Here is a 26597-nt window from a genome sequence, read left to right on the forward strand (position 1 = left end):
GCTCCAGCTCTTCTCAGTCGCTTACCGTCTGCTCAGAGGTGACCTGTGCCTGACGTATAGGGCCATGTCAAACCCTGAACTAATGGACATGCTTCACCTCAAAAAAAATGAGATACCTCAGAATCACTCATTCTAGTGACTTGAACCTATGTACAACAATAAACAGGACATGCTGGAGGGATAGATTCCTGTCCCAGCGACTCCCCTCACTCTGGAATAGAATCCCAATCCATATTTGACAGAGCTCCTCTCTGACCCTCTTCTAGAGAAATCTTGATGAGTGGATGGGTAATCATAAGTTCTACCCTGGGATCACTTCCGGAGCCCTGTTGACAGAGGCCTAGGTTACTAATATAATGGGGAGGTGAAAGCCATCACTCTGTGGCTAGGCTTATAAATGCCCATGGGCAGATAGCCTAGTATTTACCTATGAACCTATGAACCTATGAGATTTAACAAACAGGGCTGAATGTGCTGAATTACATTGGATAGTATCATTACGAGCTGTCCCCTACCCAGGATTGAATGGGAATGTGTCTGTTAAACCTGTACTGAAAGATTGTGGCTTATTTCATTAATGGGTGTATATTTTAATAAGCAGCTTCTATGTTTTCTACAGTTTTATTAATGAATATTCATGTAAGAACCATGAGATGCTAAGTTACATCTAAGAGGGTGTGTCTGTAAATCTGCATTTTGATTGGTTAGCAAGTTTTTTAACTAAAGGGTGTGTTTGAGTATTTTTATTTTGATTGGATAGTTAAGCTTTTTTATATAGGAAGCTTAAGTGTCTTTTAATGGTCAGATGAAGCTACGTTTTGTAGTGAAAGTGCTCACTGTGCAGATTTTTATTTTTTTTATATATTAAATTTATTGGTTTGCCCTTCCGTGGTGGTCAGATATTTATTTTCTCCATGTTATGGATAATGACAGGATCTTTTAGAATTGAATAGTATGATGCCACATTAAAGTACAAGGTGGAAAAATATTCATGTTGCTTCTTATTTTGTTACATAACTATTGGGCTATTGAACAAGTGATGAGTCTTCTGGCCATTTATTAAGTTGCTAAAATCTAAATAAATTAAAATGAATGTGTATGATCCTACAAAAATGAAAATATGCTTGGATGATAACATTCAAGTGTTGGAGATCCTGATGAAGTGGGGGCTCCATTGACTAAGCAGCATGTTTACACCTTCTGAAGTCATAGATTCTAGAAACATAGACATCTTTCTAGGGCAGAAATTCAAGAGTCACCTACTGATTGTTCTGGACTATAGACAATGGCTGCAAGAAGCCAGTGAGGTTAAACATGGACGTTAGTGCACCAGTGAAACTTGAACACAGTTACGCTGCATACCTCTCAGCTGTACAGATTTTCACAGAATGCCCAGATTTTTGCCTCATGTTTTTTGTGATTTTTTTCTGGAAAATCATTGAAAACTGAAGTCAGTAAATAATGACATACATTCGGGTTTCAGATTTTATATCCTTCAAAAAATGCATGCTAACAGAAATTTGCTTATTTTAGCAACTATCTACATTTATAAGAGCAATATTTAAAATCTATCACTATTTTTTGGCTTCTGTCCCCTCTTCCCCTATCATTATTTTAGGCTTTGTCCAGATTTTTTGTGCTAAGAGGTTGAGAGGTGTGATATGCTATACAGTGACTGGTTGGTGATGACAGGTGTGATATGCAATACAGCTGGACTAGTTGGTGACGCTCACTGTTTTCTACTGTCGTGACTGTCAGCAGTCTAGAGGCTACACATTACAGTGGCACCTCACAATTGTGTACTCCCTCCTAGCACTGAAATGTTATATTGCAAACAGATTTCTAAGCTGAATTAGTTAAGATTTAACCCACTGACGGCAAAGGTAAAGTAAATAGAAAAGGAGCTATCTCCTGTATGTTTTCATAACATTAGTACCATACTAATGCAAGCTTGTTTCTCACCACCCCACCTCCCATTAGTCCTTTTGTCTTAATACTTAGTGTGCATAATTTTTATAGTAAGGGATTTAAGATCTGTTGTTTGTTTGAAAAAGTGGTAACTGAAAGATCAGCTACCCGTATTATGTGCTAGTGCAAGTTAGATCATGTAATATTCCTTGGTACAGCAGAAGGAACAGCCAAGCCATTCTTATTGTTTGAATATAGGCAGGCAGTTTATGCAGGAAGCCTGATTTGGGTGAAGCTTACAATCAGAAGTTGAAGCAAAGTTGAATTTTTATTTGTCTGTTGAACAGTATATAACAAATGTTGATTTGCCAGGATAACTACAGATTTTATAATTTATAAACATAAAAGCTGGAGCTATAATATATCCCTTTTTTCTGTAGTGATTTCCTGAGCAGTTTCTAGCTATACTATTCTGCTCTGAGTCAAAAGGGGGGCGGTGTGTATGTATTTCAGTTATTATTAGTATTATTATTATTATATTTTTACTGCTTTTTTCCTTATGTTCAGCTGTGCAAATAAGTTTTGCTTACCACTTGTAAACATAGTTTATATGGAGTTAACAGCAGTGTGTTTCTTCATATCTGGGTGAAATAATAGCTTTCATGGGACAGCTTCTTCCTTGTGCTTGGTAAGTAAGCTTGTTTATTACTAGAGTCTGCAAAACTTAGCTTGCAATTATTTACTAGGGTGTGCTTGTTACTTGTGGTATATAATTTATACCACTTAGCAAGGCAACAGAATAGTCATAAGGTCACTGAGATTAAATACAAAGGATAAGTTAGGGTTCTGATCACTAAATGATAATTTATAATTAATTGATAAAGGGTCTAGTCACTGATCCCTGTTGCATTATAATATTATCTTCATGTTACAGTTAGCAGGGGACTTATATTTTGCTATTTGTTTATCACTGTTAATTATTCAAGATTCTGGTTCTGATACATACTGTCTTAGCCAAAATTATACTCAGAAGAGATGGATAATATCTATTTTCTAATGTTAATTTGTCCTGTTGGCACACCTCTTCTAGTGGTAAGAGGCAAATGTAATGATAGGCCCATTATGCATTCTTAATTAAATTAATATCATTTAATAAACAAACTTCAAAAAGCAAAGAAACAAACTATGAAAGAATTTGGACTGTAGGGTAAATTAAATATACTGTATCCTTCAAAGTTTAATCCTTTAATTCAAAAATACTTGAATACATGAGTGCTTTAATCTTAAGACTTCATCAGATAAAATACATGAAACAACTTCCTCTTTAAAAGTACTGCTTTGATCAATAGAATTCAAGAAACTCCATCATGTGACTACACCATGTGACTACCAAGCCTCCTTACAAGGGACAACCCCTGGATAATAACCTTTCATTCATAAAACTCTTAAAACAGACATTTAAATTAGACTAAAATATATACTAAGTTTTAAAATTAAAATTAATTTAAGAAATAAATACATAAGTAAAAACTGTAAGGTAATATTTTATGTTTAATAATGTGAGTTGTTTATAAAAATTCAACATTAAATATTAAGATGAAAACACATTTCTTTGCAGTGTTTTTAACTTAAGCAAACATGCAATACATAACTCCTCATTTAAACCTGGCCACAAATCTGCCTTTAGGAACACTTGCCGATATAGCTTCCCCTTTCAAAGGCAAGTGTCCATGGGCCCCCCTTATCATTAAACAGAACTTGTTCCAAAATCACAAATTTAAACTGATGTCCAGGATTCTGGTGCACATGTTTAAATAGTGCATTCATGTTCTATTTTTTAATGTCATATAAATGCTCATAGACCCTGTTTCTGAATCTTCCCTCAGGTTTGGCAATGTAAAAACCAGAACATACCGAGCAAAGTGTGCAGTACACCACACCATGTGCATTGCAATCAAAGTGCCTCTTAATTGCAATTACATCAGCAATGGTACACTTCTTGACTATCAGTATATGATGACATTGGAAGCAGCGACTGCACTTACTTATACCAACAAACAGAGGCAGTGCATTATTTCAGCCAGAGTTTTCAAACCAGTACTGTACTTCTATACCATCTGTTAAAACAATAAGGTGGCATGCCTGGTTCTGTGGCACAGAGAGGAGCCCGTACTGTGACCCAAGTAATCAGGGCTGTGTACCCTCAGGGTCATGTGGAGGTGGTGTGATTTCCTTGGTGGATACCAGGAGAACCACTACTCATGCTTGCTTGAGAGGGTTAGGGCTGCTTGTAAGGACTACCCTTGCAGATGGTAGGGCACAGCTTCTGCAGCCAGTCTATTAGATATTCAGCAATGGAAATATGAGGGCACTTGCAGGAGGACATGGAGAGAATAAAAAAAGATGAGCCACCACTGATGCCCACCTAAATGAAGATTTCCCTGACTGACTATCACCCCAGTGATGAGGAACAAATGAGTCCATTGTTCTGGGGGGACTGATGACAAACAGGAAGCACTGGCAAAACACACACACACACACACACACACACACAGACACACACACACACACACACACACACACACACACACACACACACACACACACACACACACACAAAGAAATAAAAATAAGGTGGTCCTAGCTCTACTCTTTTTAGGGGGGTAGCTGCTTCAGTTTTTACTTTGAAATCGCTAGTTGGGTGTCTCTACTTTATGTCAGGGCCTCAGTGAAATTCTTTCTATGTTATATTATAGCTGAGCTAGCTGGTGCTATAAAGGGCAAATGTAGCATCTAAGAACTGCTCTTATGGTACATAATCGCCAAGATAAACTTTTACAGATGCAGGTAGACGAATCTTCTTAAATGCCACCTTTGACTTTCCTTCATTGTTGAGTCTTTAAAGACATGGCTTTTTCTTTTACTCCACTTCACCCATAAAATACTTTCACAGGATTTAGTAAAATGTAATGCACACTATGAAGTATGTGAATGGTATTTACATTTGGGGTGGTTTAAGAATTTAGGAAAAAAATGGAAAAGTTATTAGTTGTTGTAGTCATTATACAGCTTATAATCTTTGGGTCTAAACTTTCTCATTATCAAAACTGCAAGATGCAAGAAGCCTAAAACATGTTTCCCCTAACTCATCAGAGTCAGTTAATATTTTGTGTACATGCAGTTAGGTTAAATAGGGTCTCATTTGTACAGGTTTATTTAACTTCTTATACTCCAGGTATCCATTAGACTCATCATATGTTCTCATGGAACCTGGTCACCTGAACATAGGGATGACATTTTGAAGATTCCTGATAAAATAATTTCTTTCCATTCTGGAGGTTATTTTCATGCAAAGTCATTTTAAAAGTTGTTATATCTTTCAGGATTGTGTAAAGAGTACTTCTGTCAGATATTTGTAAGCACTGTCAGGCTGAGTAACTTGGTAGTTCTAGGCATAGTATGATTGTTTAAAACTGAGAACCATTTTGGCTGAGACAGTCATGAATTTTAGTGGCATCTAGTATTCGTTTATGTCTGCTTCTCTAGCATCAACAGGGTTTATTCCAGAAGAAATGATCCATATGCTTGAAAAATGTCAGTCACCACCCTTAAGCAGATACTTAAGTGATGAAAATCTTCGTCTCTTACAACTATGCAGGATTTATGGGATACAGTGGGATGTATTTTATAATCCCTGCTTCAAGTCCAACAAATCTTTGAAGTACACCTTTTCCTAAATAAACCTCCTGTAAATGTAATGGTTAGAGCTGCCTAAAGAGATGGTTAATTATCCTGTTGTTTCCAGGAAATAATGTTCTAATCATTATTTCTTGTCAATCTGTGCTAATAGCCTCACTGATAATGAGAGTTTAGAAAGTGAGGTACCATTTTTCCATTGATAGTTGACGCACTCAGCTTTCCCTCCCATTCCTTTCTTTATTTCTCATTAAACGTTACTATTACGTTAAGGGCATCCACTGTTATTTCTCTGCAGGACTGGCTGCAGGAGATTTATGTCAAAATATAAAAGAATAAGAAGATTACACTGAGAGGGTACACCAGTTTGGTGTTATCTTTCCAAGTGAAAGAATGGAGATTTGGTCATTCTGAGTAGCATATTTCCAGGTGCTGGACACTCATGAAAGATGATATAAGCCACTAGTAAGAATACAGATTAGGTGAGGAGGGTACATTTCACAATATTTACTGTATGTCTTTATCTGGGACAATCAGTACCATAAGCAGGACATCTGCTGACACACTTTAAAGATTTGGGAATGAGAAAATTATGTATTACTTGGGACTTTCATTGCATGATATGTGCGTAACCTTCCTCAGTTATATTCCCTGTAAACTGAACCCACTTGCAAAGACTCACAACCGATTTTTTGAGGATCTGCAAATGGTAGAAATGGGATCTGCAGCAATTCTGACCCGAAGCAGTTTTACTATTTATTTGACACCAAATCAATCCATGTCTGAATTAAACAATGTATATGTTTCTCGTGAATGGCTGTACTGAGGAAAACCAGGTGCATTATTTGTTGTTATATGTTTAGTTAATGCAGAAGTTAAATAACTCCATGCATTTTATAGTTCTTTGACAAATATCTACCACAAGCCATGGGACTAACTTGTAACATATTGGAGTTTGGTCCTCTAGTGTGACAAACATAATATAAGCACTCAGTCTGTTGCCTTCTCAGAAAAAGTTTGAAGATGTTCTTTGTCTAAACATGCGTTATCTCATACAATTGTGTTACACAGACCTGAGAAATCTTTGACACTGGTGATTCTCTATAGCTGATGCAATCCATCTGCAATTTTAATATCCATAAAAAAGATGGGTCCCTCGCCCAGCCTGAAAGCTGTCAGGAGCAGTAGTAGTGTTACTAAAGACTTGTTTTGGAAAAAAAATACAATATAATTGTACTAATTACAGAGGTGAATGTAAACTCTAAGACAGGCACACATATTTGGGGGTCAAGGCTCAGCTGCAGTTTTCCCAAGATTCATAATGCAGAGACAAGGCAAAAATAATAGAAGAGGGATTGTCTCTTACATTTATGTAACAAAGGATGCTTCTGTAACATTTTATGCTTTATGCAGGGACCTAGAAGCCTTTGATAAAGCTGAATTGGACCTACCTCTCATTAGTGCTGCAAGACTGCACTCTCCTGATAGTTTTGTAAAAGTCCTTCATTTACTCTACTGTAGACTCTCCGTTCTTGTTAAAATGGCCCCTTTTTACTAACAGTGTGGTGGCTTGCCCCCTGAAAAAAAAGAAGTTTAAAGAAGAAGAGCAAAGTTCAAGACTTGCTCTTCTCCTTGATTTTCAAGTTTTTTTTCCTGTCTCAGAACTCAGCATTTTGAGCACTGACATTTCAATAGGTAGACAAAATATGGTGGTAGGTGTATTTTCTGCCCCTCCCCCCATATTTCATTTACAGTAACTTTGGACTTTCTGCCTTAATCAGGGTATATGGTGAAATCAATATTGGAATCATCAAGTAGGCAAATTGTTTTCTATAACTTTGCATGTAGCCAATATTTTTCTTACTTCTCCACAGTCTATAACACATTTGGCAAATGCTATAGACCAGTTTCAGGATTTTGCTTGGACAACGGAGATGTATAATAATTTAGTTAAAATTAAGGCATTTTCAGTGGACTTTTGCTGGTCTGGTCTAAGTGGAAGAATATAATGGATGTCTGGGGAAGAGAGGTCATCAGGTTCAAGAGAAGTCAACAAAAGACAACCTGAAGAAGCTGACCACATACTGGATCTGCATTTGCACCACTGTGAGCCAATGAGGCTACTTCATTAGCATAAGACTCTGGTCATTAATGCATAATATACCCCTTGCAATCTACTATGGTACATCCAGATATAAGTAAAGTAGATACGTGGGTTCTGTGGTTTACTATCACTCTTGGTAAACTCAGTTCACCTAAGCTCATAATGTCAAAGCCAGAGTGTTGAAGGCCATATAGCTGATTTCCAAATAAGTCTGAGAACAGAACTCAGAATATGGAAATTACAGTAATTTTTTTTATGATATCACTTATATACACTAACTTCAAGATCACTGCAGCCTGAAGTACAGGAAAAACACAAATACCACAATCACTGACATATGTCATTCCATGCCATTATGTGTTTTTAAACTATGTCAGTTAGACATAGTGCTCTCGAGACTATGCATTCAGTCATGACTATTATAGGAAAAATGAAGGTAAACTACTTAATTATTACAATATAAAAGCACATGCCTTATAGTACAAAAATCCTCCTCCTGAGAAAGTTGAAAAATGATCCTTGCTGTTTGTAAATAAAGACCATCTATCCTCTCCTCCATCAGTTCCCCATATGGCCATTCCCACTCAGATATACCAGTACAAGTCTCCTTTTATCTAGAGGATAAAAAACCCTGACATAACCATAAGTGATTGTATTAAAAAATCTCCAGCGTCAAGGTGGGTTTAGGCAACAAGTTCTTCATTGCTATTAAAGCACCCCTTAATAGTGGATCTTTTACAGTAACTATAGTAGAAGCATAGCTATTTGTAATTTATGCATCTATATTAAAAGACCGAACGCTCACAACTGGGACTACAACAACCGTGACATGTAAATGCCAAACAGCTGAAACTCAGAAACACGTAAACATCGAAATACAGAAAGCCGAACACATTTATGAAAACAACAGCACCATACAGGTAAGTAAAACTTACTTAAACATACCTCAATAAACACACTTTTGCAGGGGAGCAAGCCCCCCTGCACCCCCATGTGGGGGGTTGTGCCCCCCACACCACCCTACTTATATATAATGACTCCGAGATCACACTACAGTGGGGAAAAGGATATATTTCCTCTTCCCCACAAACACCCTGCTGGCCAAGGAAATCCGTTCAGTGTTCACTTCATCCCCTATTTGTCAAAGGTTGAATTGCTCTGAAGAAGATTTAATATCTAGCATGAAAGAAAATACTAAGATGGAAAAGTGTAACATACAAACTAGCAAACTAGTGTGTGGCCACTAGAATCCCTCAAGGAACCTATGATGAGTTGCTGTTGTTATGAAAGGTCTTGGCTTATGGGGGGGGAGAAAAAAATTTTGAAGGCAACCAGCATGTCTATCTGGTTACCTAGAAATTCATTACATCTCATTTTAGCTGAGACAAAATGAATCCTTCATGTTGCTGTGATGGTGCAGACTTCTGAGAAGTGATTTCACTGGGTCTGTGTTTTTCAGTGATGCTATGTGTCAGTGTATGTACTAGCTGCAAGGTCAGGTGACTTGGATTAAAGAGAAAAGGTAAGCTGCTACTTAAGTAAGCTTTACCTTTACTCTGGGACTGCATGATCTTGAACCTACAATATTTAGTGGTCATAGTGTAATGACAAAGCACCCATACTGGGGTAGTTGCACAAAGCCATGAACAGTCTGAGCCTCATTTAACCTCTGTTGTGTATTTGGAAATGTGCTGAATTTTATTTACTATTCCTTTGGTGGATTCATTTTACAGAAGAGTTTTGTTTATTCCACTTCTCAGCTTTCCAGCATTTGATGTAAAATAGTATGATGTGAAAGTCATATGAACTAATGAAAGTTATGTCTTTTGTGCCAAAAGATAACATTTCATCTATGGAACATGAATTAGGAGAAACAGTGGTCAGTTTACAGCTTTATTTGTGTAAAGTGACCAACTACTTCACTGATGTGACTTTATTATAATAACATCTACTGAAGGAATTTGCCCTACCAGGATTGAAGACCTTTACCAAGCTTTCTTTCACATTTGGCACAAAGTGCTTAGTCTTTTTTGAAATAAGGAAATAAAGACCATTACATTTTTATTCTGCTTCTAGTGTGCTTGTCTGGAAAAAATGCTGGATTTTATTTAAATGTCTCTTGGGGTATTAATGTTGCAACAGGTTGAATGCAACTATACTGAAGAATACTTTGTGCCTTAATTATTTTTTTTCTTTCTGTTTGGACTGGTAATCACTTAAAATATTATGACCCACTAAAATGAGTCACAAAACACTGAGACTGAATGGAGAAAAAATGGACTTAAGTATACCAAGTCTGAGATGCTCAATCATTTACTAGAATATTCTTTCTCCAAGGTATGGCAATCTCAGATTTAGTATATGTAAGTGTGGGGGGAGTTTAAAGGAGAAGAGCAAAGTTTAAGATTTGCATTCTCCTGTTTTTTGGCATATTGGCACTTGACATTTCATTAAGAAGCCATTTGTAGTTTGAGTTTCCTGACTGTTTGTCTTGGTAGTTTGAGCAGTCAGGACCTCATGTGCATTTCATCGGGTCCTGACAAAATAGGATTAGATGAGTCATTACGGAACCTGGATGGCTCTCATTTTATCTAACCACAGTTCATCCAAACACGTCAAGGCCAGAATAATGAAGACCATTCAGCTGATTTCCAAATAAGTCTATAACCAGAATTCTGAATAAGAAAATTTCAATTCTTGTTTTTTTTTTTCTGATGTCACCTTTGTATACAAACTTCTAGATTATTAAACCTTAAAGTAGAGGAAATACTCAGAGACATCTGACGAATTAGAAAGAAACAACATTGTGAGATGTGACATCAGCACAAGCTTTTTACACAAATTCCATTTAATACACCATATCAGGAATTACTTCCTCCTCCTAGATCAATCAAAATTCAGTTTCAAAAATAGATCCTCAGGAAAGTTCTCAGTTACAGCCACATCATCTAAGCATTAAGCAATAGTACATAGTTTTAAGTCCTGTTAAAGTGCAAGTGGATATTGTGTTCAGGTAGAAACCAGTCTTCTTAACATCCCTTGTGTGTTTTTTGCTGGAGAAAATAGCAGTCAAAGACTATGTAGATTTTCTTCACATTTTATATTTATCTTTTACTGCACCTTCCCAATTACATTATATTTTATACAGATGTAACATTTTACAACTTTTCTGTTTTTTTTACTAAAAAATTAACATGTTGAATTAAATTCCACATTTTACATATCCACTGAAAAAATAGTTGACTAGCCTTAACTAGCACTTCATATGTATGCATATCAGTCAACATTTTTACAACTATGTTATTTGGATTAACATTTAATATGTCAGAAGAAAATGTTTACTGATCAATAAGCATTGCCATTTAGGTTTGATGTCATAAAACTAGACTAACTATGTGAGTATAATATTGATTATTTGGCTGACAAATTCATTAAATATCACAACCAAATGCCATGTGTGTGTGTGTGTATTGTGAACTGAATAACAAAATAGAACAGTCTAATTATTACCTAGACTAACGAGGTAAATACCAACAAAGGACCTTATCTTTGAAACAGTGTGACATTTCCTAGCAAATTTCTAGGGAAATTGTATCATGGTACTCAAATACATGACACACCTGGATGGTGATTTCAGGTCTAGAGACATCTGTGCAACTTATATAATTTTTAATTTAGATGTAAAACATACTCACTACGGACATACTTTAGATATGTTTTTCATTGCTCTTCCTAATGAGAATATGCCCACCCTAAATGGAAACTTAGAATAATGCTATTTCAAAGTGTGATGCTAAAATTCCTTTAATGGCCTGCATTTGGTACATATAACAGACCAAATTTCAATTCTCCATTAAGAGTTCTTAGTATGTTTTCAGGGAATTATTTCAGGATACCTAGGTATGAAGTTCAATTAAGACTGTTTTTCTGCTGTTAAGAAGTCAGATGTATCTCACTGCTGAAGTTGGCCCAGTACTCATGCCAAGGTTAGTAGTTAGTGCTTTGTTGATGTTGTCATTCTAGTAACAAATAAAGCCACTGCTCTGGAGGGTTATACATTATTTTTAAGACATACCAAATCAATACATATTTATTCTTTACATTACATTTCCTCACTTGGACTGAAATTACAGATCCACCCTAATGGAAAAAAAGTTAAAAGGACAAACAAGAACTTTTGACAGTGAAATGCTTCTAAACCACAAATTTATAATATATGTACATCATGCCATATCTGTAATCCACTTACACAATACTTATCAAAACTGTTGTGCAATTACTCTTAGATATTATTTTGTAAATTTTGTACATGAGTGTCAGTTTCCCCATAAGAAATGAAATGCATTGAGATGCTAAAATTTACATTGCTATTTTACCATGGCCATGAGTTTTGGTGGTGGTTTCTTTCTATTTTCAAAAGAGATCACTGAGAAATATATACGTATATATATATATATATATATATATATATATATATATATATATATATATATATATATTATATATATATATATATATATATATATATATATATATATGTGTGTGTGTTTATTTTGGACATAATTACAGCTAAATACAGATATTATTTGCACATGTACTGTCAGATACCTACCCCTACTGGAAAATGAGTATAATGCACCATACCATATTTGACAGTGAATTGCATACCCATGCAAGGGCCAGCATACCAATGTACCTTTGAGAGCTATTATTAAAACATTCAAAGGATTATATGTGAGTAGTCCATACATATTGTGATAAAAAATTAATTTTTTTCCTTAAGAATGTGAATAGTCAGTACATATTGTGCTTAAGATTACAATTATTTTCTTAAGAACATATGTGTAGCTTGAAATTGAAGTTACCTTGTCCCTTTTATCATAGTCCAGACAAGAATATTTGGATATAGCATCTTTAGGCGACAGAAAATGTCACTTTTCTGGAGAAATACATATAGGTTTTATATCTGATGTTACTCCAGGTAAATAAATTTTATTATGCTACACATTGGCTTCTTCACACTGAAAAGAAGTTATATACTCTCTCTTAAAGGAAACTAACTTTAAGCAATTTCACCCTATTGTGTTGGGTAGTAGTATTATTAGGGTTATGTCTCTACAACTGTTTGACATTTTGTTTCCCTATAACCACCTTTATTAATTTAGAACTGCTAAAACCAAACAATGACTAAACACACTCAAGGGAATAACAAACATGGGGAAGATTAATATAACACCAAGAAAAAGGGGAAAAGAGAATTTCTTTCCTCAAAATTTTTTTATTTTCAATTAAAATAATATTTACATAATATTTTAAATAATAATTTTAAACAACTATATACAATGGTTACAATAGCCTGATTTTCAATTATATACCCTGTATGTTATTAAATATAGAATTAACAGATCAGTTATCAGAGATATAATATTGATTACTGCAGAGTGTCCAACAAAGATATAACTTTCTTCCAAGGATTATTTACCAGTGGCCTGGGATAGATTCATAGTTCTTTGATTTTTATTTCCATCGATGCAGTTGTCTTCAGTAAAATGTAGAATTCTTCCAAGCTCGGGGGTGTATTTGAATTCCACCTTCTGGTTACGCATTTCCTAGATATAGCAAGTATTGTCCATAACAAATACATATTTGTCTTATTCAGGTAGGGACCTTCATTTACATTTAGTATAATCAATGCTTTAGTTAAGGTAAAGGATTCATTAAATAAAGCTTGCAAAAATGATTGATTCCATTCCAATATGATTTCATTTTATTACATTCATAAAAAATATGACTCCAGTCTGCTTTATTTGACTTTTCACACCTCCAGCAAAAAACATTTGCAGTAGTACTGATCTATTTAATTCTATCTGGTGTTAAAAATGCTCTATGTAAGTATTTCCAGTTAAATATTTTCCAGTACTGTGTGTTAGAGGTATAATTAACTGATAGTAAGATGTTAGTTTTAATTTCTTCTGTTAACTGCAATGACTGACCTTTTGTTAAGAACTGCCAGTATGATGGTTTGGGAATTGTTTTATATGTTATTAACTCTTTATATAGATTTTAAATGGAATTTTTCTTTTAACAACTATTATATACAAATTCATACAGAAAACTTATTAGATTTGGAATATCTTTAAATGAGGACTTATTAAGGAAAAGAGCATTTAAAATGATTTTCAAAATGGCACATTTATACATCATAATTTTAAAGCTGTCTGTAATATATGCAACAACTAATGACCAAGGTTTAATGACATTAAATCACTGAGAAGGCAGAAGATCCTATCTAATTATAGTTGCCATACAGCAACATAGTACTTCATTACCTGGATGTACAAATCCATTCATTAATCCTACAATGTAGAACAATTTACTGTTTGAAATTATTTACAATTCTATTAATACAAAAAATGAATAATCATTTCTATATAAAGTGATAATTGCTTATAAGACTGCTCCTAAAGTATCTTATTGACAATATATAACTAAAGGTGTATTGACTACCTTATCATCAGGAGATAAGTCAAATATACTACTTTCAGTTAAATTAACATCCTACTCACAATATTGTAGAATATTTAACTGGAAACATCTATATAGATCCCTTTTATCTCCTGATAAAGTTTCAAAAATCAACTCATCTAGTAACACATTATGCTGGCGATGTCAAGCTTCAACCAGTGCAGATTGGCCCCATGTTTTTTATGATTGTACTAATATTAAAACATATTGGAATAGGATCAATCATTTTTTACAAGCAATATATTCGGATTCATTTATCTTGACCAGACCAACCTAGCCTAGTACCAACCTATGAACCTATGTAACTAAAAATCTCCATTTAAAGAAAACAGAACTGTATTTACTCTGGACAATACTAGCAATAGCTAGAAAATATATAACTAGGAGATGGAACTCCAACACAGCACCCACCATGGATTAATTTCTATGTCTACTGAATAAGTCTGCATTAATGGAGATCAGAATTAAGAATCATTCCTAAGTACATTAGTTAACAACCTGTGGAGAAAAGTACTGACTTTGACTGAGACTTTACAACTGGAACCAGACTCTTCCTGATAATCTATACATGTAATATGATTTCTATTTCTATTTTATCTGTTATTATCTTAATCTACTATTGTCAGACTAAATGTAAATATTGTATATAGCTAAGAATTTTTTATTTAAATTGAAACATTTCTATACTATGTTATATGATTAAAATAAAAAAGGAAAAAAAGGAAAAAAATCTAAAAGCAAGACAATTGTGCACCATGATCTTGCTGATGTAGAGGGCTGCTCCTTAAAATTGGTTTTCAGAGTTGCATTAATTAATGTCTTTTTAAAGTTTCTAGCTAGAAATTCAAACTTTAGAGGCTCAAATTGCTTTTGCCTTTTGGCAATTCATTTCTGGGTAACAAATGAGGGGCATGATAGAGAGTAACTTTCTCATGCACTGGGGTCCACAGACCAATGAGGGGCATGATAGAGAGTAACTTTCTCATGCACTGGGGTCCACAGACCAATGAGGGGCATGATAGAGAGTAACTTTCCTATGCACTGGGGTCCACAGACCAATGAGGGGCATGATAGAGAGTAACTTTCTCATGCACTGGGGTCCACAGCAACCTTAACCAGCTGGTCAACTCATAAGTTGGAACCCATATAACATGTTATCCCTTCTCTACCTCACAGCAGCACTGAACCATATTTTCACAAACAAATGAATCAGGGACCCCAACATCCCCATCTCCAGATCTCAAAAACATGTTTGGGGTGACAAGCAAAAAAAACGCATGTAGCTTCTTCAGTGAATAAAAAAGGCAGATATTTCCCTGTAGATTTTTCAAAATTATAAAGAGGCACAAAGCAACAAATAATTATATGGCTAGCTAGGCTGACCTTCACTTTACCTAACATAGTCATGTCTTAATGCACAATCTCAAAACTAGTGCCTAATGCCAATAATATATGAAGACCATGATGTCTAATTGACATAATCTAAACACACATAGGAGTATGGAATGGGGCATGTCTGAGACTGGGGTACCTCTGATTATTCCACTTACTTCTAGGTTGTGTGATATTGACGTTAGTGTATATAAGGGATATCATAAAAAAACAGGAACTGTGATTTCCATATTCAGGCTTCTGGTTTCACAGTTAATTTGGATTTGACATTATAAATTTGGATGAGCTCTGATTATATAAAGTGATAATAAATCTGCCTTGTATATATTGCACTTATTTAGTGCAATAATGGCAATTAAAGGACTATGATGTCATTTTCTGTCCCTATTTATGAATTGTTTGTGTTTAGAGCACTGGGTAGAATTGTAAACCTTTGAAACCACATCCTGTTCTGTGGCAGTACAGTTCCTAGGTCATATAATTACAATGCTGTTGTTGACTTCCCTTTAAAGCTCTTAGCTCATGCAATGACTTGTACAAGGGTGGATAACTAAAGGACCTGCTATGAAAATTTTATAAAAAACAAATCTGAAAGCAATGCAGAAGTACTAACATTTGTGGATAGCATCAAATTGAGGTCAGAATGGCTATCTGAAACTGACAAACTGCACATTTCTAAAACATTTCATTTAAAATAAGTAACTGTTTTTTTCAAAATAATCCATTTAACGTCTATCAGAATTTGTTGTTTTGACTTCATGCTTAATAAAGAGTATCAACGGTATTCTACTATACTGTATGCTTGGGACAAGGTACAGACCAGTGACCCTATCAGGTTAACGCGTGCATTTGTTTTTATTATTATTACAATTGTTGTTCTTGCTATTATTTCTACAGTTGTAATTAGACTCCGGAGGCATGGACTAAACTTTGTCATGTGGAGAGATAGACACTTACTGTGTAGTACAGCACACATCTGAGGTGGTATCAAGCAGGGCCATGGAAGTTTCAGTGAGATGGTCATGACCACATAACAAAAATACACATGGAAGTACATTACTAGAAATACTTTGTTTAAAAAGACAATATTCTGATCTTAGTTTGCCTTACCCGGGTGCTATTTCCCCATACTTGTTCAGTATCAAATGAGTACATGCAAACTAAATAAGGACCAATTTTTCCATTTAAGGATCTTCAGCTGAATGGTTTATTTATTTAACATTTGTTTACTGGGAAAGTTCAACTTGGAACGAGCCAATTTTCAGTGGAGGCCCAGGGAGAAACACTCCAAACACATGTCTTTGTAACATGGGAGGAAACCAGAGCACCTTGTGGAAACCCACATGAACAGACAGAGGACATGCAGACTCCACAAAGAAGATAACCCAGCTGAGAATCAAACTTGACAATAAGGGGTCTATCATTTAGGATCCTCTGTAGACAACTCAGTTTCTCTCCCTCTAATCTCATCCTCTAATGTTCTTACTTGCTGTTCTTTCCACCACTACTAATCTTCTTCTAGTATCCTTTCTGAACCCTTGCTATATTGTCTATCCGAGAGTCCTATCTACCCTCTACCTACCTCCCCTTCACTACCTCCATCCCTACTAGCTTCCCCTATTTTCTCTCCCTGAATTTTCTTTCTTCTTTCCTTGCTCTCTCCTCCTTACATTTTTCCCTTAGCCCCTGTATACCCTTACTCTGGTTTCCCTTCTCCTGCCTCTTGCACTGGACTTCCACCTTACTGATTGTCTGTCTCCCACTGCTCTCACCTTACTTGTGTCTGCCCGCCTCCCTCCCCCTCCCCCAATCCCACCCACCCCCAGGGGTCCTTAACTTATTACACATTGGACACTCCTTCTATCACTCTCCATCAATCATCTTCCTCTACATATCTAAACCTCTCCCCTTGTATATTTTACCTCTTTAGCTTCTCCAACCTCATCTGGCTCCACCCATCTCCACATTCTATCTTTAGTTCAAACTCACTTTATCTGTTATCCCCCATTTAACAACATCACTTTCCTTCTCCATATCTACATTCACCCTTACTCGGTACTCCTACTAAATAGTACTTACCTGTCTACTACAACCTCTGCCTATCTTCTATTTGCTTTATCTGTTCTCCTTTTCTCCTTTTCAATCTACACCTTTCTCTGTAGGTTGGCACATTACTACTTGTCCTTTAAACTTCATTACTATCACTGACTATATTCACTTGATACTTACTACCATGTCACCTATACTCAAAGCCGCTTTCAAACATATCCTTCTCTTTTCTGCTACTATAGCCTTACTATCCATACCTTATTACATGACCTTCTTTGAAAACAGTACTTTACATGAACATAACCTTCACCTCCAACAAACTTTACCAACCTCTTGTATCAACTTCCTCAATCATAGTAATATAACTTGTTCAACTTTTTACTACCAAAATATCACAGAACATATCATATGTCATACTACTTAAACAAAAAGTATCTTTATAGCACACCAAAGATCCTTAAATGCCAATTGTACCCCCAGTGCAACCTCCTCCTACATGGAGATATTCATCCTAACCCTGGTCCTAATACTAACTGTAACTTAAATCTAAACAATACTTCTTTACCAATACCACCATCATATACAAAAGCAGCCAACTCCCTTCAAATAGCTCACCTAAATATTAGAAGTTTAAATAACAAAACTCACCACCTACATGCACTCCTAGACTTACATTCATTTGATATTCTATGTCTCACTGAAACGTGGCTAAAACCCTCTACTCAAGACCAGGAAATCACCCCTCCTGGCTATAATATACTTAGATGTGACCGCATAAAAAAGAAAGGTGGAGGTATAGCCATTATCTATAAATCTAATCTTAAAGTGACCCTCTATAATGAACTTCCATCACTAGACTCCAGAGCCGAAATATTATCTATCAAACTTCAAATTAACAATAATAAATCAATCTTTCTAATTTGTTTGTACCTTCCCCCTGGAAATAATACTCATATTCTTGAAAACTTACTTAGCTCACTTTCTAACCAACTACCCCAAGAAACCATAATACTTGGTGACTTCAACATTGACTGGTTAACCTGTTCATCCCAGCACCCTACTAACCACATAAACCTCTATGGGTTCTCTCAATTAATAACCACTCCAACTAGAATCCACAAACCTAATAAAAAAGAAACAACTCTAGATTGGATCCTTATTAATAACCATCCTGACATCTACACTCCAGGAACTCTTCCTGATAATATTAGTGACCATATGCTCACATATGTTGTTAGACGAAAATTGCATATCCCAACTACATATAAACTCAAGACATCCCGCTCAAAAAAATTCTTCAATCCTGAAAAGTTCCTGACTGAATTAAAAGCATGTGACTGGTCTCCACTGACTCACCTTGAACTTAATGAGGCAGTGGTCTACTTTAATACCAACTTTCTACAGATACTTGACTTTCATGCTCCCATTCACTCTACTAGGATAAGATCCAAAACAGCACCATGGTTAACTAGACAAACTAAGAATAAAATGGTCCTGAGAAATAAAATGTGGGCTAAATGGAGAGCTACCAAATGTCTATCAGATCACCTCCTCTTTAAACAATTAAGAAATGCTACTAAGAAAGATACTCTTACAGACAAAAAGGAATTTTATCTACACCTTCAACAATCCACTCAACATACCCCTCAAAAGTTCTGGTCAGGTATTAACACACTTCTTAAACCAGGACATACAACTACTCCTACCCCTTCAGGCTTTAACCTTAACAATTTCACCCAGATCCCTGATGCCTTTAACAAGTATTTTACAGAAGTCATTCAAACCCTAGCTAATTCATTACCCTCATCCACAGTTATCTTCGCAAATACCCCTAGCACCTCCTTGAATGCCTTTCACCTTCAACCTGTAGCTACATCTCTTATTTACAAGCTTCTCAAGAAACTTAAACCTTGTACTCCATCCGCTGATCTACTGCCATCAGAATACCTACAAATTGCTGCAGAAGCTATAGACTACCCCATATCCATACTTATTAATAGGACTATCTCTGAGGGAAAAATTCCCACCATATGGAAAATATCTCATATAATTCCTCTACATAAAGGTGGCTCCTCTACTGAGTTCTCAAACTTTCGACCTATTGCCTTACTCTCCCCATTAGCAAAGATTATGGAAAGATGCATACACAAACAATTTCTCAACTATCTTCTACAAAACAGATTACTAGCCAATTGTCAACATGGTTTCAGACCTTCCCACAGCACTACAACTGCCCTCCTCTCTTTCACGGACACTATAAATAACAACAAAAACAATAATCTTTTTTTCCTCTGCTCTATTTCTAGACCTGTCAAAAGCTTCGACATGGTTAACCATAACATACTTCTTGATAAACTAAATCAATATTCTCTTGGCTCACAAGCACTTCAATGGTTTAGGAGCTATCTCCAAAACAGGCAACAAGCAGTGCTATGGGAAAACAACCTATCTTCCTTACTACCAGTAAACATTGGAGTACCTCAAGGCTCTATTTTAGGTCCCCTTCTTTTTTCTTTATTTATAAATGACCTACACATGAATATACCCCAAGCCATCTGCATTCAGTATGCTGATGACTCAACTTTAATCTGTTCTGCTAATAATGTGTCCTCCCTCCAGTCCCTCACCCAAACAGTCTTCCATGATGTAGAAAAGTGGTTTATGGAACACTCCCTTCTTCTTAATGCCAAAAAAACAAAACTTCTTCTCTTCACTCCTACTCACAAATCTTCCACACCTTTCTTTACCATCTCCTCTAATAATGCTACCTGTATTAACCCAGACATGACCACTCGCCTACTAGGTGTAGCTATTGATAACCGTCTTAATTTTGATGACCATATTAACAACACCATTAAATCAGTTAACAAAAAATAGGTACTCTCTACAGAATTAAACCCTTTCTTACCCCAGCAGCTAGAAAAACCATTGCCCAGACCCACCTGATCTCTACCCTTTTCTATACCACTGCTATATATACTAACTTATCAAAGAATAACTTGACCAAACTCTCTACCTGTTATAATAGTATATCTAGATTAATTTCTGCTACTCCCTTTAGAACTCACCATTGTCTCAACCTCATGCAACTTGAATGGTTAAAACTAAATAACCACTTACTCTATCAGCAACTACTTATCGTTCATAAGTCTCTTCACTACCCAGAAGCTACCCCAAGCCTTACAAAACTTATTTCACCTTATAAGAACCTAGCTACTCTACGCTCTGCTAATAAACTCCTAGTAGCCTCTACTAAATCATATAATAAAGCTGGTGACTCATTATTTGCAAACTCTGTTGGGAAAATCTGGAATCAACTCCCTCAAGAAATAACTAACCTAGACTCCACACCCCTATTCAAAAAACACATCAAAGAATATCTTAAAACTCAGTGGCTATGTCCTTGTACTAAACCCGACTGAAATTACTTCTCCCTTACTCCTACCTTCCCCCACTATCCCCTAACTGTGCCTCTAAATAATATAACTAATTGATGCCAGCTACTTCTTTTATATTGACTTTTCAAACAATTTGTTTTATTTTCCTTCTGCATGTTTGGCCATCTTGTGATTTTCTTATAAGATTTTATTATTCTAACTTTAGTATGCTGCATTCCTGAAATTTGTATTGTTAACCAGCTGTTTTTGGTTAACTTGCCTTGTGTTTGCTAGTTGTTTTTTTTTTTGTTAAATTCTTACACAAGCCTACCATTGTATTTTTTGTAGTTTGCTTTGTTTTTTTTTGCTGTAAATGTTTTCTTACTTCATGTAATTGGAGCTTTTCTCCCCGGGCCTCTACTGAAAATGGATATATGTCCAGCTAGACTAGCCCGGTCAACAAATGTAAAATAAAATAAATAAATAAAATAAACCTCTTGCTCTGAGGAGACAATGCAAACAGCTGCACCATTGCCTGTTTACAGAGAAAAACAAAAATCATACTCTCCAAGGGAGTCACAATAAGTAATTATGTTTCTAGTGGAATAAAAATGTAGCACTTTGTGTTCATTAGGAAAAACAGAAAATTACAAATGATGAAGATAATTAGATTTGCCAAATGCATAATCAGGGTAGCATTTGATTAAGGATAATTCTACCCTTCTAAAAGTACTGCACTTGAGTTTATAAGCACATTCTTCTGAGCTGTCCATAGACTTTGCATGGAACTATAGATACCGTACTAATAGACACATGTAATAAAAAACACACACACAAAATTATATGTCAAAATTTAAACTTCACAACGCTTACAGTGGAAAACCCTCAGAAGTTAAAATCAGTGCTGTTCATATCACTAAAAGCTTACTTTTGTGAATGAGAAAGGGAATTACATTTGTACTGACCACGTATTCAGACTACTACAATATGGATAAGATAATTAAATGGCATGTAATCAGCCTTGTCATTTTATGAAAATATTATTGGTACCTTGCATAACTTTCTAATGTCTAGGATTTTGCAGAATGTTCCTGATGTTACCTTAAATTTTACCTGCCACTCATAAAAGTTTTGATTTTCTGGTAAGCCTCTGAGGATTACAGTTAGTCAATAATGCCACAAGTTATTGTTGTACTTATTGTTCAGAAAATGCAGCTTGAAAGAAAACCTGTTCTATTAACTTCTTAAGTAACTTTGAGTAATATTTAAAAATTGTCCATGATTTTGGGTCTAGTCCCCTCATTATTTTGGGCTTGTTTAGAATTCTTTAGCAGACACATTAAGAAGTATGGCACTTTGTGTGGTTTACCTGATTATCAGTATACAGAGACATTAATGTTGTGCCTAACAACATATATACTGATCTATTTAAGATACACTGGCAATCTTTTAGTCCTAAGCATGTTTGTTACTGCCACTTGTCTCTGTACTTTTTCTATGTTTACTAAGTATGTTGTTCCCCAGATACTGTATTCATCCAAATATAAACTCTGAATACAATAGTACATGTGTAGTTATGGTATTTAAAGTATGTCATGTTTAACACAAAATAACATTTAAGCATGTGTTTTTTTATTTTTGATCAGGTTTACACTTTACTGCCCACATTTCCTTTTCCAATAAGGTTTCCTTTGGTGTTCAAATCTGACCTAATCAGAATGATGTAGCACTTTGGGAAAAATATGCACACTAACAAACCAGCACTTGAAGCCAAAATTGCAAATACCTCTACTGCAACCATATACTTCCCTGTCGTGCTAAGGTAAGCTGGAATGAAAGAAATCCAAACACTGGTGAACACTAACATGCTGAATGTAATAAACTTAGCCTCATTAAAACTATCAGGTAGACTCCTAACAAGGAAAGCAACAATAAAGCTCACAGATGCCAGAAAAAAAAGATATCCCAGCATGCAATAGAAAATACTAATGGACCCTTCATTACACTGAAGTATTATCTTTCCATCTTGTGAGTTCATATTTCTCTCTGGGAAAGATGGAGTATTAGCTATCCAAACACAGCATATAATGACTTGGATTAGAAAGCAGAAAAGTATAACCATGAGTGGTGTTTTCAGTCCAACCCACTTTCTTAGTTTGCTCTTCGGCACAGTAGCTTTGAAAGCAATAACAACAATAATGGTCTTTGCCAAAATGGAAGATACACAGATAGAAAATATGATGCCAAATCCAGTCTGTCGCAGCAAACAGCTCATCTTCTTAGGCTCTCCAATGAACATGAGGGAAGAAAGAAAACACAAGCAAAGTGATAGCAGTAGAAGGTAGCTGACTTCACGATTGTTTGCTTTCACAATAGGAGTTTCTCTGTTCCTGACAAACAGACCCAAAATTGAAGCACTCACCACAGAAAGGCAAACTGCAAAAAAAGCCAAAGAAACTCCTAAAGGTTCTTCATAGGAGAGAAATTCCACAACTTTAGGACTACATTGTGTGTGTTGCAAGTCATGCCACTGGTCTTCAGGACATCTTAAGCATTCTATGGCATCTATTAAAATAAAGAGTTATTGTAAAGTTGAACATGATAATAATGAACAATGAGCTTTAATATTGATATTAAATATGCAACATTCCACTTTGGCTCAGTTTCTCACTCAAGCACAGCTGCTTTAGTTTCAAAGAGCAAATAGCTTTAGCAGCACAAATTTTCACAAGTAGTAGCTTGTCCTCATAGTTAAATGCTGTATGCTGTATACAGTTTTAATAACACCGGTCTTCCCTTGTTACAGTTTCTTCAAAGTTCCTGTTCAGAATCAACACCGATTTACTTTCTAGAAAATTGTACACACTTTTGAGGTTATTCATATAAATAATGTTTAGACCACTTTAGTTCTTAAGAAAGCTAGCTAGGCAAGCAGGCTCAGGTGTTTTAAATCAGTTAAATATGCGATGCCAAAGAAGTAGCACCAAATCCAACTGCAATTCTGCGCCTAATCCTGGTACTTTTTACTCCTCAAAAATCATATACTTTTTCTTCTTATCTACAAAATTTCTAATATAAATTCCATGATAATAAAAGTATTTTCTCAAACCTAATATGACTGAAATACTAAATGTATGTCTTTCTCAGCTGAATACTATTGCTATGAAATATTACACTAATTAGAGTGCTACTGCACCCATATTTTCATTGTGTTGTATTGAGTATACATATTGCTAATATTTTATGGTGTTATAATACAAGTGAAATACAAGAAGAGTACATATTACATGTTTCTAGAATGTATAGTCTCATGATGAGCCTGAAAAGTGTCTTTGTGGATCAGTGTTTTTCTCCAGTTAACAAATACAAATAAATGCAGAAATTAGAAGTGTCCAAAGGATAGCCATCTATTATTCAATATCTATATCTACAGTTTAAAACAGTAAGTAATTGCTTAAGGAATCTTACCAAAAGTAGTAATTGCAATGGACATGAACAGAATTGCACAATAGTAATTGCAATGGACATGAACAGAGTTGTACAATCAGGTACAGCATAAATGAAAGAAACTGAGCTAATTAAGCAATGGGCTATTTTAAAATAAAATAAATGATACCCCATTACTAGATGATAAAAATAAAGGCAGATTAGGAGTAATAGGAAAGCAGACCATTAACCAAAGTTATGAAAATAGGAGAAAGGATAAGGCAAGAAGGGCAAAGGAAGTGCCAGTTAGAGTTCCAGTCCACTGAGTCGCAAGCATGTCCACTCCCAGATGGTATTGCAGTGGAGAACTCTGATATTGAAGGGTGATGGGACTGTATTGGTGTGGTAGTTAGCACCAACTAGGAGAGCATGTATTCTACATGCTGAAAGAGGCTTTGACTGGCTGAATTATCCTGTACATCCTCTACCAAGCTCCAAACCCCCCTTTTGGTGAGGTTTGCCAGTGCCTGCAGGACCTGTGTTTCTATCCTGACCCTGCAAGGGTATCCCTGGAAGGGTTGAGGGTGATGTTTCCCTAGCCTTTGAGACAAGAGTCTGGCCTGCTTCTGAAAGACTTGAAGCTATATCAAAAATAGGAGAGAAACAAAACATTAAAGGAGAAGGAAATACATAAACAAAATGAGAAAAACGGAGAAAAAAAGGGGTTTGGAGAGACAAAACAGAAAAAGCACAATAAATCTACACATCATGTTTACATGCCACTTCGTGCATTATTGAAATATTGCAGTAAAATCTTTTTTGAAGTAAAACTTGGGTATGGAAGTGCTTATGCAGACAATGGGAGTAGTCATTTCAGAAGTGCTTGTGTACTTGGGAAGAATATGAGTAGTGCTTATGCATTCTTGGGATGAATTCATATGGCAAGGACTTTTGACTTCTTGAAGGGGAGTGTGTATCTCTTAAGTTATGCGCATGCAATACATTCAATACGTTACTAAAATACCCTTTGTAATTATTAACAGTACTCAGGCTAAATACAGTAACAGCTTGAACTGTAACAGTTTCATTTGCATTTCTTTCATCTGCAAAGCTGCAAAAATAATTTTCTTATTACCAATACAGAAAACATTTAAAATAAGAGTACAGCAGTTGTGCACACACATATTTCTGTTTTTCTTACAGTAATATAAATGATTTCAAATCCTTTTGTGTGTTCCTTGTACACATTACAAACTAGTGAGATAGAATTCTCTTGGCCTGCAGTTATACTTAATAGGGATTAAACTAGTCTTTCTACTCTTCTTTGCTGTTGCTGGTGATTATATTTTATTTCTTCCTTGGCTGTAATTAAAGAGAGAAGATGATTCTTGTTTAACTCTTTTTTTTCTCTTACATGTGCAAAGCTGTATAAATTTGTACAATACTGTGCCAATATTCTCTATCATGCAAGAAGAAGTAAGTATGAAATGTGTCTGTGATGTTATTTTCAACATAGTATGTTGTATATATGGCATAGTGGTTAAGGTGTTTACCTCACAGATAAGAAGTACAAGGTTTGATTGTCACCAAATGAAATTGGTTAGGCTTAAAATGGTCCACAATGGCAATTAACCTACTACTTACCTATAAAAAACATGTCCTGTTTGGGGGGGGGGGTGCAATTGGTGTAATGGTTGAATACTAGATACAAGGTACAGGGTTTGATTCTGACCTCTGGTCACTGGCAAGGTTTCTAATAGTCTGTGGACTGATAGTGTAGTATTAACCTACAAACCCATATAACACTGTGTTCAGGTATAACTGAGTCACAGACACAGAAATGCAATTCATGGAAGTTTGCACCTCACTCCATAACCTCTCCTCTAACAAGGGTGTAGTGACTTATACTTCAGCCATGTTATATGTGCAGGTAGATATACTTCTGAGCAAACAACTCCGTAAATTAACTGTTTTAGTTATATTTTTATGGCCTACACAAAACTGGCTTTATGTAATATAACCGTCAAGTCATTTTTTGAAACAGTAATAAATTTTAAATGTATAATTGTAATTTTAATGTCATTATTTACAAATCCATTGACCAATACATTTTGCAACCC

At 35.5% G+C, this 26597-nt stretch overlaps 1 protein-coding gene across 1 annotated transcript in view; it reads right to left on the minus strand.

The window, feature by feature from the left end:
* LOC122805937 (vomeronasal type-2 receptor 1-like) overlaps positions 1 to 26597 on the minus strand; it is a 167613-nt gene that overhangs the window by 52040 nt on the left and 88976 nt on the right. The window contains exon 6 of the mRNA XM_044076181.1: positions 22704 to 23616. Coding sequence (XP_043932116.1) covers positions 22704 to 23616 — 913 coding nt within the window. The remainder of the gene's footprint in view (positions 1 to 22703; positions 23617 to 26597) is intronic.

Source organism: Protopterus annectens, chromosome 7.part0 (genome assembly GCF_019279795.1).
Source record: "Protopterus annectens isolate FY-2018-M chromosome 7.part0, PAN1.0, whole genome shotgun sequence".
NCBI lineage: Eukaryota > Metazoa > Chordata > Ceratodontiformes > Protopteridae > Protopterus > Protopterus annectens.